Here is a 15,622-nt window from a genome sequence, read left to right on the forward strand (position 1 = left end):
CGTTCATCAGGACAAATGCTTTCCTCAGTAGCAACTTGAGCTTTAGACACTATCTTGCTACGACAAGTTTTCAGCACCATTTTAAGAGTAAAATCTAATAATATTTCTTCAATTATGTTATAAAATGCTATAGTACAATAAATACACTAAAAAACTACAATAATATACTAAAAATACACAATTAAATCTAAGAAAACACTTAATTATTATTATTATTATTATTATTATTACGGGTATCTCCATGGAGTCAGTAGACTCATCGCGGGAGACCCAAAGTAGCAAAACAATATCTGTCATATCTCTTCTTGAATTCATTTACAGATGAAGAGCTCACAACAAAGTCAGGCAATGAATTCCACTCATTCACCACCCTCCAGGCAAAAAACCTTGTTCTGACACCTTTGTTAACCACACTCTTCTTTAATTTCCAGAGATGACCTCTTGTTCTTCCATCACTATCACACAGCTGAAACATTTCCCCTGCATCAATCCTATAAAAACCTTTTAGTAATTTGAATGTTTCTATCATATCCCCTCTTCTTCGCCTATCAACCAACCTCTGCAATCCACAAGCTCTCAATCTATCAATGTAGGGAGCATTTTTTATATCACTCACCAACTTGGTCACTCTTCTCTGAACCCTCTCCACAGCCTCCTCATCTCCAAGGAATCCAGGTGACCAGACCTGAGCACAGTAATCCAAATGTGGAAGTATCAATGCTTTATAAAGGGGAATAATAACCTCCTTATCTCTGGATGTCAGTGTGTTCCTCAACAACCAAGTAATCCTATGTGCAATCTTGGACACCTTAGCAATGTGTCCTCTGAACTTCATCTCCCTATCTACCAATACCCCTAAGTCCCTAGCCTCATCAATCTCTTGGAGTACCTTTCCATCGATGTAGTACACAGCTGGTAATCTTTTAATCCCAAAATGCATGACTTTACACTTTTCCACATTGAACTGACATCCATTTTCTTTTGCCCATTTTACCAGCTTATTTAAATCCTCCTGCAAACTTTCAACATCAGCTTGATTTTTTATTGCACTACACAACTTTGCATCATCAGCAAACAACTGAATATCTCCCTTTAAGCCGTTTCCTATATCATTTATATACAAATTAAACAACATTGGCCCAAGCACAGAGCCCTGAGGCACACCACTGGTCACCTGCCTCATTCTGGACTCGGCTCCTCCATACACCACCTTATGGTATCTCTCCCTGAGCCATTCTCCTATCCATATCACCAATTTAATATCCATTCCCATCTGCTCCAATTTGCGTAACAGTGTTCTATGGGGTATCCTGTCAAAAGCCTTAGCAAAATCCAGAAGTACCACTGTGTAGCCAGTTCCTTTGTCCAACTCTGATGTTATTCTATTATGAATAGTTAATAGATTGCTAAGGCAGGATCTACCTTTAACAAAACCATGTTGGCCTCTATAGAGTATCATATCCTGATCCACCCATTCTTGAATTTTGTCTTTAACCAACTTTTCCAATACTTTTACCACTACTCCTGAGATGGTGATTGGTCTGTAATTCAATACCGCAGTTTTAGAGCTACCCTTATGCAAAGGAACCACTTTGCCTAACTTCCACTCCCTAGGGACCATACCAGAGTTCAAACTTAAATTAAATATCCAGGTAAGAGGGGTTGACAATTCATTTGCATATTCACGCAACACCCGAGCTGATATTCCATCTAAGCCTACCGCAGTGTTTGCATTTAAGTTTTGCAATATATTTAATACTTCTGATTCTTTAGCTTCAATTCTCACATTAGGTATTGCTATAGGTATAGAGATATCCTCACTTGGGTGATAGACTTTTGAGAAGTGATCACTCAGTAACTCGACTATTACATCTGATTTTGTCACCTCAATACCATCAGCACCCACTAAGGTTATCCTTCCGAAGTCATTCTTCCTCTTACTTGCCACATAGCGGAAGAACTCTTTGGGATTACCCTTGATCTCTTTGGCTAAGGTCTTCTCATAATCTGATTTAGCTTTTCTTACTATGCTGGTAACCTTCCTAGCTTGAGCCTTGTACTGCTCATGGGTGTTCTGATCGCCCTTCTCCTTGTAAATTCTCCATAACATTTTCTTTTTTTGCAGTTCAAGCTTGATACTACTGCTCATCCATCTAATGCCTGCCTTGTTTGACCTCCTGACCATGGGGACACAATCTGATATTGCTTTCCTCAGATACCCGCTGATTTTATCCCAAGCACTGCTAACATCTTTCCCTTGCAATATGTTCTGCCATGGGATGGCTGCAAGCTCACTCCGAAGCTTGTTATAATTGCCTAACCTGTAGTTCCGTACATACCCCTTCTTAATAGAAAAATCCACAGATTTTGCAACCTCCCAAGTCAATACCACATGATCGCTTTCACCAACTGGAGGTAACGAGGACACCTTACTTATGCATATAACCTCTGAACCAATAACCAGGTCCAACACTCTCACACCACGTGTCCCTTCAGTTACGTGCTGTTTCAAGTAATTATCTCGTAGAAGATGTATGAACTCCATTTCCTTTTTGCTACGTGATATTTCCTCCTTCCAATTGATATCACCATAATTAAAATCCCCCATAATAATCACTAAGCCTTCACTCATTGCACTAAGTTGCTGATGCATGAATTCAATATCTCCCCCCGTACTCCCTGGCCTATAGCAGCATCCAACTGTATATTTGGTTGCGTTGATCCCTATTTCGCACCAGACTGCCTCAAATGAACTCTCATTTACATGTCTATCATCATGATATACTACTTTCTTTGGCTGCAACACATCAGCTATCATCAACAGTACTCCTCCTCCTGTTCTATCTTCTCTATCCTCCCTGAAAATACTGTACCCATCACATTCAATTCCAGTGACCACATCTTCTGCTGACAGCCAAGTTTCACTAATGCCTACAACTTTTGGTGAAATTTCACTGACTAATGCCAAAAATCAAAAAACCAAAAAAAATAAATCAACAAAAATCATAAATCTTTCAGGAGTTCTCTAACAGCACATTTTTTCGTCTGATAGCCTCGACACCATTATCACTATTAACTAGAATCTAATAATATACTAACTGTTTTGTGAACAAACCTATGCACATCTTGGAGCTGGAATTGGTGATGATATTAATGGTTCAAGTTTAGAGTAAAAATGTTACAGATAGTTGCCGCTGTTGTCAGTTCTGCTATTTTATCCAAATTATCCAAGTGTGTTTCTGGGATTCATTTCCTACTCAGTTGTTTAGGTCTGCAACAATAACTACTTTTTCTTTTCTTTTTTTTGTCAGATGCCCTATCTAATAACTCCATTTTTTTGTCCTTTTTCATCACTTGAATCTTCGGCAGAGTATAAACACAAATAAGTCACATTTTAATTTCCCAATCTGCCTAGATGACTCTGGTTGAGACTGCCTTGAATTCCAAATCTTCATGTTAGGTACTATATCCTATAAATACTCTTTTCATACTTTGATCAAAACTGACAAAATAAATCACTATTAATTAACATGATCTCACTTTGGGCAGTTTTGATCTTAAATTTAGCAATTTCAATTGTCATTAATTTTAATTCTTCTGTTATGTTCATTTCATTTTTTTTTTTTTTTTTTTTTTTTTTTTTTTTTTGTTGAGGTCAATATTGTTCCAGTAACTGACTTTCTACTGTCTGCCCAAGTTCCCTGACAAAAATAGCATGTCTAAGCATTCTTTGTCCAAACCCTGATTTTGCTGTGTTTTAGTTTCAGCCGATACATAGCAAAACTGACTAAAGAATACTATTCACTTATAAGATATTCCTTGAATATTCTTGGCAAAAAAACAAACAAAAAACATCCAAAATTCAAAGTCAGTTTCCATTTTCCATGTAGCTGATGTTTCTGTAGATCCTGTTCATTTTCAGATATTTTCAGAAGCCACTAAGTTCTCTAATGTGTAAGGACTTAGATGACTACTTTAGCAAGTCTTCCTTCCCATAATTCAGGAGGATGACAGGGAATTTCTCTCTACTTCATTTATCTCCTCACAAATAATATGGCTGCAAGAGACATCCCTACTGGTGGTGATACTACCTGAAATAGTGCTCTCTAGGAAGCACAAAAGTCCTAGTCCTACCATCACATCAAGGTTCAAATAGCAATGGTGGAGATAAATTTTAAAATAAGATGAAAAGATGTAATATGTGAATTTTTATGAACAAAGCATTTAATTTTAAATGGTGCATTGCATCTATCTACTTAAAAAAATATATATTTTTTAAATCTATACACATTACCTCTTGTTCTGTAGTGCACTTCCAAGAGAATCTGTTTTATTTACTGCAACCAGACTTCCATTACAATTCTCAAAGTAAATCTGAAAATTAATTTATTATTATTATTATTACTTGACCTTCATTTGTGGTATAGAACAGACTAGTTGACAGTCTGATGTACTGAACATAATTCAAAACTTTACATTAAAGTATTATAACCCCAAACAGAACTAAATTAAAGTATGATGTTTATTAACTAGCTTGTATTTCACTGGATTTCAAGCCAGTATCTTCAGAGCAAAACAGCATGCTACAGTTTACATGCAATTCTTCTTCTTCTTTCCTAGATTCCATCAGGAACATCAGGAGTCTGTAAATGCTTTCCATCAGTTACTTATCCTTGCTATTGGTCTTAGTTCAGCAAAACTCTTCTTCTCACATTCCATTAAAGTCAATCTCTTTCATGTATTTTTAGGTCGGTCAGGCTTTCCTTGTGGATTCCATTCCAGATTTCTTGATAATCTTTTCCATCTATATATATATAAGTATATGTCCAATCCATCTAAATTTTTGTTTTCTGATTTCCAGATTGACTTTTTGCTGATTTGTTCTTTCCCAGAGGTCTTTATTAGTAATAATTTGTAGCACCAAATTTAAAGTATACTCCACACACATTGGTTTATGAATGTTTGTAGCTTTCTTTGTATTTCACCCATAATGTAGACCAGGATTTCCTAAATTGTGTTAAGTGAATAAGTGTTCTGTGATATACTGCGGAAAGTGAATAAGTGTTCTGTGATGTCAGCAACCAAGCCGTGTATTTTTAAAGATGGAAGTAATTCGGGAAAGGGAATACCGCTGTTTATGACCGATCATAAAAATTGCCTGCAAGCTGATTACAACAATGGGTGGCATATCCTCTGTTCTCAAAATTGAATGAAATAACATCTGTGTTGCAAATGCTAATGACCAATCAGCAAGGAAGTATAAAGAAAATTTTTCCACTGAAATTGAAGATCAAGGTAGTCTGTATTTGGTTCCCAAATCTAGTAATACTGAATACTTTCTTCACAAGTTCATATTGTAGGGTGAAAGTGCTTGTTTCGAAACCGTAGTGCAATGATTTTTTAAAAGTAATAGGTCTATAGATTTAAATTTTAATATGAATAAGAGACAAGGGACTTTGTTTAAACTTGGTGTTAACAAATCTCTTATTGAAGATGTTTGTGATGCAACAGATAGTGATTCATCCACCTCCAGCTTACAAAGCGATCTTCAGGATGTACAAAAGGAGAGGAAATCTACCAGCACACAGGAGAAAAAGTCTGAATTTATATTATTATAAGTACATGTACTTATAATAATATTATAACTTTTTGGTGATCACAATGGGATATGTCAATGAAAATCAGCAGAAATGAATTTAATGATGTTCGCCTGAGGAAACTACAATATGCTACAAGATTTCATTAGTCCAGTGATTGATAACTGATTTAAATGTAATTTTATATTTGTCAACATGTCACACCATATACATAAGTGTACTAATACTCTTTATGATTATACCATAATTAATTATTAATACATTATAAAATAACCAAGGTGTTCCGTGAAAATTTCAGGATTTGTGAAGTGTTCCTCTGTAGGAAAAATCTTGGAAAACACTGATGTAGACTATGGTTTACGCTATGACAGGAACTTGCTGGTAGTACTCAAAGCAAACAAAGAAATTTTTCATAAATCCTTTGAATACCTAGCAACAAGCAGTTACCATAAACTCCCAAATGAATAAAATCAATAACTTCAGAATATGATTTCAGAAAAAGATTGAGAGACTACCTCATGAGACTAAATAATGTTGACCATTATTTTAAACAAATATTATAAGAGATCACTATAACTTACATATCATGTCCAATTATGATTTTAATATATCACAACAATTATATACCATATCAATGAGCCCTCATTGATAGTCACTAGATTTTGCAGTGACTGTATCATGCAAATTTAATTTTCTAGTAACCAGTGTGGCTATGGCCCTTGGTTATGCATAAATAAATAAATAAATAACTCACTAACTTACTGTAAACATTTGTATAGACTATAAAAACTATCTGATAATGTAATTTACCCTATTTATGTATATAAGGAAAATATTTGTAACTGTTTATAACAAATAATCAGCCAAAATAAATATAAAAACCAACAGAAAATGTTGATAGCATATTTGAATTGTATATTTATAAATATTATGTATATGTGATGAGAATAATAAACTTTGTCATTGCCATTTCCTTTGAAACCACGTTTTGCATCCATATAAAAGAAAGATTTAATACATGCATTAAATATTTTTATTTTTGTCTCTGTGTGAATATTTTTCATTTTCCATACTCTGCTAAGTTTAGCATATGCACTTCTTGCTTTTAGAATCCTTATATCATCATTGCTAGTTATTCTTCCATCTGCATTCTCGTAGACAGGCTTATACGTTGGTTATGCATTATTAAAACACTTAAGGAATTGAACAACGTAGTCAAGGATATAAATTAAATTAAACTTTAATAAATATTTTCCGATATTTCGGCAACGTCACATTGCCATCTTCTAAAGGAACTTACAAAAAAAGTTGCATGCACGTAGGCACTACAACACAGAAACTGGGAATGAAGAGATGAAACTATTGTTCTCCTAACAGTCCTGATGGTGCCCTCGAGTGGGCTAAGTAGGTGTTCTTGGCCGTTGGGCTGAAGGTCTGCTGATGTAGGCCTCCCAGATTTGGGGCAGTCGCATACAACCAAATTTGTTGAGGTTTGGAGAATTTCTTAGGGCTGAGGCTGATTCCATAAAAAGTCTTTCAAATTTGTATTTGCTACAGTGTATCACTGTAGCTTTCTTCCACCGTATTCTGTGGCGTGTATCCAGAGCATGGTCCGCAAGCCCAGAATGACTGTATTTGTGAAAATGGATGTAGTCCTTGTGTTCCGAAATTCTGATATTCGCTGTCCTGCCTGTTTGGCCAAAGTAAGACAGTTTACAACTGCAAGGGACCTGGTAAACACCCTTGGCCAATTTCTTTATGGAGACTTTTGAAGAAAAAGCCTTAGCCTCTGCCCCACAAAAACCAACCATATGGCTTCGCTACGTTGATGATGTGTTCGCTATTTGGCCACATGGCTCTGAAACACTTTTCACCTTCTTAACACACTTAAACAACCAACACCCCAGAATCAAATTCACTCTGGAAAAAGAGGAAAACAACAACCTCCCTTTCTTTGACACACTAGTCACCCGCCAGCCTAATGGAACCTTGGTTTTCTCAGTTTACAGAAAACCCACCCATACAGGCAGATACATTCACCAACAATCCCCCCCCCCCCCCTCACAACAATATGGAGTAGTGAAAACACTATACAACAGGGCTAAACTAATCTGTTCAAACGACTTGGCCCTAAACACTGAACTAAATCACATCCTCAACACTTTCTCAGCCAATGGCTACCCCCCCCAAAAAATCCAAAAAATATTAGAACCTACAAACCACAGATCCCCTCCCCCCCACAACAAGGATTACTCTAAATCCATCACCATTCCCTACATCCGAGGCACCTCGGAAAAGATTACCAAAATCTTAAAAAAACATGACCTGACCTCCTGTTACAAACCTTACAGAAAATTGGCATCCCTTATCCGCTCCACTAAAGACCAACCACTTCCCCTAGACCTACCTGGTGTTTACCAAGTCCCTTGCAGTTGTAAACTGTCTTACTTTGGCTAAACAGGCAGGACAGAGAATATCAGAATTTTGGAACACAAGGACTACATCCGTTTTCACAAATACAGTCATTCTGGGCTTGCGGACCATGCTCTGGATACATGCCACAGAATACGGTGGAAGAAAGCTACAGTGATACACCGTAGCAAATACAAATTTGAAAGACTTTTTATGGAATCAGCCTCAGCCCTAAGAAATTCTCCAAACCTCAACAAATTTGGTTGTATGCGACTGCCCCAAATCTGGGAGGCCTACATCAGCAGACCTTCAGCCCAACGGCCAAGAACACCTACTTAGCCCACTCGAGGCACCATCAGGACTGTTAGGAGAACAATAGCTTCATCTCTTCATTCCCAGTTTCTGTGTTGTAGTGCCTACGTGCACGTAACTTTTTTTGTAAGTTCCTTTAGAAGATGGCAATGTGATGTTGCCGAAATATCGGAAAATATTTATTAAAGTTTAATTTAATTTATATCCTTGACTACGTTGTTCAATTCCTTAAGTGTTTTAATAAATCTTCCATCTGCAGATAAATCACTGCCGAGATATGTCAAATGTGAAACAGTTTCAATTGGACTTGGTGCCTTGTTATTCACATTAATTCTCATTTCTTTTGTATTTTTTGCATTTATTTTTAAGCCAACTGTCTGTGATTCTTCTTGTAATGTAGTTAGTTTATTTTGAATATCTGCATGTCTGTGAGCAATTAGACATAAATTATCTGCATAGTCTGATCACCTAAAGTTTTATTTATTTTTCATGATATTCCTTTGGCATGTTTCATTGCTGTCTGTTCTAGAACATGATCTAGCACCAGTATAAATAACAATGGGGGGGGGGGGGGGATAGTAGGCACCCTTGTACTCCAGATACAGTTTGAAAGGACTGTGGCAAATATACATCATGCAGCACCTGGCACTGGAATTTATTATATCCTTCCTTTATGAGGTTTATTATCTTCTGTGGCATTCCTTTGTTTTGAAGTGCATTCCACACACAATCTCTAGCAATGGAATCAAAGTCATTTTTCATAATCCATAAACAGTAAATATAAAGGAGAGTTAAATTTACCCAACTGTTCTTAAGGTGTTAATGTGGTCTGTACGTGATCTATTTGGCTGTTGGAAGTTTTTTCCCACTTGATTAGACTATAAGTTATATATTTAGCTTAATCCTTTATCCAAGTGTAAGCAAACAAAGTTTGTGCCTGAAGTATCTTCAGGACTGGGGCAACTCATAGCAAAGATGGATAAAGCTTCACATCACTTGCCTTAGTATCTCATAATGTTATGTGACTAGATGTACAGCATTTACCAGTCCTGTACAGCAGCAGTAGTATGTGTACAGCATTTAAAATATTTTATTCACCTTAAGATAAAGAGTAAACTACAAACACACTTACATTAGTTGTTTATTCTGAGGAACTTTTTCATTTAAAATTATTTTTTGATTATATGCCAAACTTTTATTTTAAAGTTCGAAAAAATTATCGTCAATCAATGTAATCTAAATTTATGTAATACCAACGTTTTATGTTTTGTTTTTACTACTATAATTTACATAGTGTATGTTTAATCCCCCCCCCCCCCCAATAGAATGAAAAAAGCAATTGTGATTCCTATCTTTAAAAAAGGTAATAGAGATGACCCTAAAAACTATAGAGGCATCAGTATACTAAATTCCTGTTACAAAATATATAGCAAATTAATGAAATATTCCAAAAACTTTATTTTAGAAGTATAGAATGGATTTAGAAAAGGTATAGACCTGACCTTTTGCCTAAAATTAATAATAGAGAAAAGAAGAGAATACAATTTAGAAACACATATTGCATTTATTGACTTTGAAAAAGCATTTGACAAAGTTAAAGGAAACATATTATTTAACATGTTGAAAGTTTATTTTTCACTTGGTTAGACTATAATAAATTTAGTTTAATCTTTTATCCAAGTGTGAACAAACAAAGTTTGCACCTGAAAATATCTTCAGGACTGGGGTAAGGTAGTACAACACCGGAAAACTCGTAGCAAGGGTGGACCAAGCCAACATCACTCCTATCTCAGTATCTCCCATAATGCAAAACACATCTCCTTGCAGATATGCATAATGTTATGCATTAAGAGAAGAGCCACTACCCAGACTAGTTTAGACCCTTTATTGAGGTCTCTCCAGTGGGAGCCAGGCCCAGAAGTGGAGATACCAGGCAGAAGCAATAGCGAGGTCATCTTGGGGTTGCCAAAAGGTGTGCAACCTTTTTATTAAATTACTCTGGATTTAGAGAAAGATGTTGAAAGTTTATTGAAGTAAATTTATTAAAGAAATATTAAAGAAATTGTTGAAAGTTTATTAAAGAAATAAACTTTCAACATCATGTAATTAACTCTATATTTAAACCAAACCTAGTTCAAAAACAAACCAGACAATACATTAGCCCTACCAGTCTCAATGTATGGAAGCAAATGTGGACAATAAAACAAAAAAAAAAGACAAAGATTAATAATAGCAGAAATGAAGTTAATGAGAAAAACTGCAAAGTATACCCTATTTGATTACAAAAGAAATGATGAAAGAATTAAACCAAGGACCAGTAATAGAAAAAATTAAAAAATATAAGCATAAATGTATAGAACACGTTCAAAGAATGAAAACAGAAAGATTACCAAAACAAGCCATTAGGAAAAAGAAAACCAGGACATCCTCTTAAACGATGACTTCTAAGGCTGGAACAGGCCATGCTAGGCCTAAATCCTTGATACACATGATGATGATGATGATGTTTAATGCATGTAATTTGTATTCTGTTTTGTAAAAATATTACCTATTTTTACTATGCAATTCACAACCATGTGTAACAAATTGTAATTGGGCTAATGCCTGTAATAAACATTATTATTATTATTATCATAAAACAAAGTTTAGATATGATATCTGTTGCTTTTAAATTTCATTCATAAAATAAACAATTATGTGTGACAGCAAAAGCTGTATTTCCCTTTTTTAATAATAAAGGTAATTTAAGTTATTGTTTGAGGTCTTTCAGTACCTCACTCATGTCGATACAAAATCGATTGTGGAGCAAAGGAAACCTCGAAACGATATATATCGAGGTTATAGTAATAGTAATTTAAAGAATGATATTTTGTTGTGTGTTTCAAAATCAAAGTTTTACCTGTAGAGTATTACAATTGTTGTTTTTGATATCACAGATCCCAGGTATTCGTAGAAGTGATACTTTGCTATAAAAATTGGAAAGGATTATTTTTTAATAATCAGGTTTAAACCATGTCCATAAAAAGAAAATGAAGGGATTGCAAACTGACAGATAATTTGAAAAAAGAGTATCTGTTTACTAAGGAGTATGAACAGGAGGGATATGTTTCATGTACAATCTGTTTGGGAAAATTTTCTGTGACCTCTGGAGGAAAGCGAGATATCACAAAGCTAGCTTCTGATAAGCATAAGAAAGCTGCACAGGAAGCTTCTTTATCTGTAAAGATGACCAATTTTCTCTGTCAAACTGAATTTGGGATGAAAGAAAGAAAGAGAATTAGCGATTGTAGATTTGTCTTTTGACATGTGGAGAGAAAGAGAGATTTGAGGATTATAGTTATTTTCTTGGGATTTGAAATGAAATGGAAAGATAAACACAGTGTGACTCTACTTTCAACAATTCATTCACATCAAATGAGAGAATGTCGTAAGAATAAATCTGCTGTTATCACCTACATTGCAGTTGACTATAATAGCAAGAAATTATATTGATAATAATAAATATTATAAGAGAATATATTTCCATCTTTTGGAGGTAGCTGTATGGAATTCATACATTCTATACAGAAAATCAGACCAATCTAAGAAGTCCACTGATTTCAGAATGGAAAACTAATAGTTGTTCATGTTGGAAAATACAAATCATTTGTGAATACTCATGGTCATACTAGATCCAACCAACTCTTTTTAAGGCTTATTGCCCATAATTTCCAGATGCTATTCCTACAGAAAAGAACACCAGACCGATGAGAATACATGTTATGTGCAATGGAAAAAGATGCAAAAGGAAAAAATAGTTTTCTTTAGCCTATCATGAAGGAATTGCCACTTCTGAAATAAAAAATAAATTGGATATTATTTTATTTTTATCCTGAGATAACTCTGATAAATTTCTTATGAAAAATGATTTATTTATAAATACATAAAAAAAATCCAATTTATTAATAGGAATTTGTTTTTCTAAGCAAGCATCATTAATGATTGTATAAAACAAAAATTAGGTATTTTTTAGTCAACTTCCTCTCAAAAAATTAGTTAATCACGAGGTAGTTTACATTATTACTAGCTTCTTTTTTGTTTAAATAAATCTGTTATTTGACTGGTCCCCAAAATTATCAAATCTTACATTTCAGTCTGTTACAGCCTGGCTGGCTACAATTATTTAGATTTATTTTACCTCTTATCTTTTCTCTTACCATCCTGGAATCAAACACCTGTTATGCTAACCTTTCCTCTGATTATTTCGTAAAAGCATCAGGGGACTGATGGAAAAAAGTGTAAATAGCAGGAAATGTAAAAAAAGATTAAGAAAGGCTAAAAGATGACTTACTGCTAGTATGTGAGTCTACATACAACTGAAAATAAATGAACTTACAATTACTTACATTTATCTATTTAAAAAAATCTTTAATTGTTGATTGTTTTTGCTTTTCATTTTTTTTTTTTTTTTTGATATAGTGCCAGATTGCTTTGCATTGAGTTCAATGCTTGACCTGTTTTTTACTATCGTGTTCAAAGTGGAATGGAGAGTCCAAGATCTTTTGCTAAATGCACACATGTTCTGGCATGTCAATCTACATGTCGCAGAATTGCCATCTTTTCTTATATCGAAATATATTTTCTGTCTTTTTTCTCCATGTTACTAACATGGATAATCCACCACTGCAACTTTTCAAACACTAAATTACGTTGCAGAAATTCTGCAATATCAATTCATACTGTGACTGAAAAATCACGGTATCACTCATCACTACTGCAAGCGTGCAAGTCACTGTGATGGCAGAATCGAAACTACAGATGAAAGCATCGCCATCTGGAAACAGAAGTGCACAGATTTCTGCAGAAATCAATCAGAAAATCAGTATTGCCACCCGAGAAAAAAATGCAAATCACGGCAAATAACGTACACATCCAATTATTAATGGTGGGAAAACAATATATCGTAAGAACAGGCCTTAAGACGGGACCAACGGAAAATGACGTAAATGGCAGAAAAACATAAATTGCGGGAACGTAAAAACAGGGTTTTACCGTATTAGTTTTACTCACATACTCTCCGAGTCTTTCTAATACCTTCACTTTTAATATGATTGTTACTGATGTCATTCCCTCTCCCAATTTTTCCCAGAACTCACATATCTATAATCTGATTTTTGATCAACCATTTCATTTATAACTTAACTATCCATAAGTTAAATGTGGTTTGTACACTGTCTTGGATACTGCTGATTTAGTATCCTCATTAATTTCTCTCTTATTCCATATAAGTTTATCTATATACATATTTTGGATTTGCCATCTTTAGTAAAAAAATTGCCTACAGCAGACAATGTTTGCTTATTTTATAGGTTTTCTCTACTAAGAATGCAGTCGAAGTTTTCCATGTTCCCACTATTTTTTTTTTTTAATGCTAATTTTCATACCAAATTTTTTAAATCAGTTAAGAGTCATGAGGAGTTAATGAAGCATTTATTTACGAATTAAATATCATTAGTGTAAATTAAAGAGCTGAATACACATCCTCAAAATTTAACTGCCAACTTACAATTTAAGTAGAGGCAATGCATATCTTTATAATGTCCTGTATATCCCATATAAATGTAGTAGGAAATGAATCCCAATAGGCATATAGGAACATTTTGGGAAAATTTGGAGAAAAGGGCAAAGCTAATAATAACTATGTTTATAATAAATTTACTTTAATCCTTTATCCAAGTGTAAGCAAACAAAGTTTGTGCCTGAAAATATCTTCAGGACTGAGGTAAGGTAGTGCAACACCAGGCAACTCCGAGCAAAGGTGGACCAAGCTCTCATCACTCCTTGTCCCAGTATCTCCCGAATGCAAAGCACATCTCCTTGCGGACATGGAGATGTGCTTTGCATTCGGGAGATACTGGGACAAGGAGTGATGAGAGCTTGGTCCACCTTTGCTCGGAGTTGCCTGGTGTTGCACTACCTTACCTGTCCTGAAGATATTTTCAGGCACAAACTTTGTTTGCTTACACTTGGATAAAGGATTAAACTAAATTTATTATAGTCTAACCAAGTGAAAAATAAAACTTCCCATAACTATGTTTGTTAAAGTTAGTACATGTAAATCCTATTTAGGCTGAACTTAACATGTTCTTTTTTTTTCCTTATGCAATTTTTTAACACACTGTCAAGAAGGCTTGCATAAATATTATTTAAAACATTCACTAAGAAAATTACTCTGTAATTCTCATATTTAGTATATTGGAATAAAAATGAGAGTACTTATCTGTATTCTAATAATCTGAAATTTAACCGTGGTCGCTTAAAGTACTAAGTCAAATAACTGGGAGGAGACCACCACATCACCTTTCAGGAATGCAGAGAACACTGGGGCTTTTGACTTAATGTCCAATCCATACCTTCATGTTGTGCGTGCGATTAGTAGGTATCTACTGGGTACTGAATGAACGAGGATCGGATGGCAATTTGGGACTTAGCCAACCAAACTGTACTCTGTATTGGCTTAAATCACAAACACAAACGATGACACAACATGATGAGATTTAATGATGGCTGGGGGTGCCACCCGGTTAAACAAGGCTCCTGCTGTTTTCATCAGGGAAAAAAAGAAAAGTCAGCTACTGGAACAAGCTCCAACTAAACATCTAGAAGAAGAATAAACCTGACATCAGAAGAACTGCATCAATATAAGGAGTATTAATGGGGAAATCAAATTTGCAGAAGAATTAGAAAAGTACTACATGGACATACTTGGCATTACTGAGACAAAGAAGACAAAAACAGGGGAGATATTACTAAATAATAAGTATAAGATGTTATTTTCAGGCAATAATAATCAAGGAAAGGAAGGAGTAGTGATAACATTCAGTACCAAACATGAAGATAAACTTCTCGATTGGAAGGCAGTTTCAAGTAGAGTTATGTGGGCACACTTCAAAATGAAGCAATGGACAATGAAACTTATTTGTGCCTATGGTCTCACAGAAAATTCTTCTAAGGAAAAAGTGGTCCCTGTTGGGAGATTTGAACAGCAGAGTAGGAAATGAATCTCAATAGGCATATAGGAACATTTTGGGAAAATTTGGAGAAAAGGGCAAAGCTAATAATAATAGCAAGTATTTATTGGATTTCTGCTCAACACGGAGTAGTCACTGTGTGTTGTGTCACGGAGTAGTACTCCGTGTTGTGTGACTACTCAACACAGAGTAGTCACACAACACGGAATTAACTCACGTAAATTATTCTTTATTCGCAGAATTTTCACCTGAGTATCACATTCATCATCAGTACAGGTACAAGGCTAATTA

General features: G+C 34.9%; 1 protein-coding gene across 2 annotated transcripts in view; it reads right to left on the reverse strand.

Moving 5' to 3' along the window:
- Dpit47 (DNA polymerase interacting tpr containing protein of 47kD) overlaps nt 1-15,622 on the reverse strand; it is a 214,895-nt gene that overhangs the window by 2,391 nt on the left and 196,882 nt on the right. For both annotated transcript variants that reach the window (XM_090393941.1, XM_090393935.1), the window contains exon 11: nt 4,295-4,374. In XM_090393941.1, coding sequence (XP_090250067.1) covers nt 4,295-4,374 — 80 coding nt within the window. The remainder of the gene's footprint in view (nt 1-4,294; nt 4,375-15,622) is intronic.

The sequence above is a fragment of the Typopeltis vanoorti genome, chromosome 1, assembly GCF_054136105.1.
Source record: "Typopeltis vanoorti isolate ZY-2024b chromosome 1, IOZ_Tvanoo_1.0, whole genome shotgun sequence".
NCBI lineage: Eukaryota > Metazoa > Arthropoda > Arachnida > Uropygi > Thelyphonidae > Typopeltis > Typopeltis vanoorti.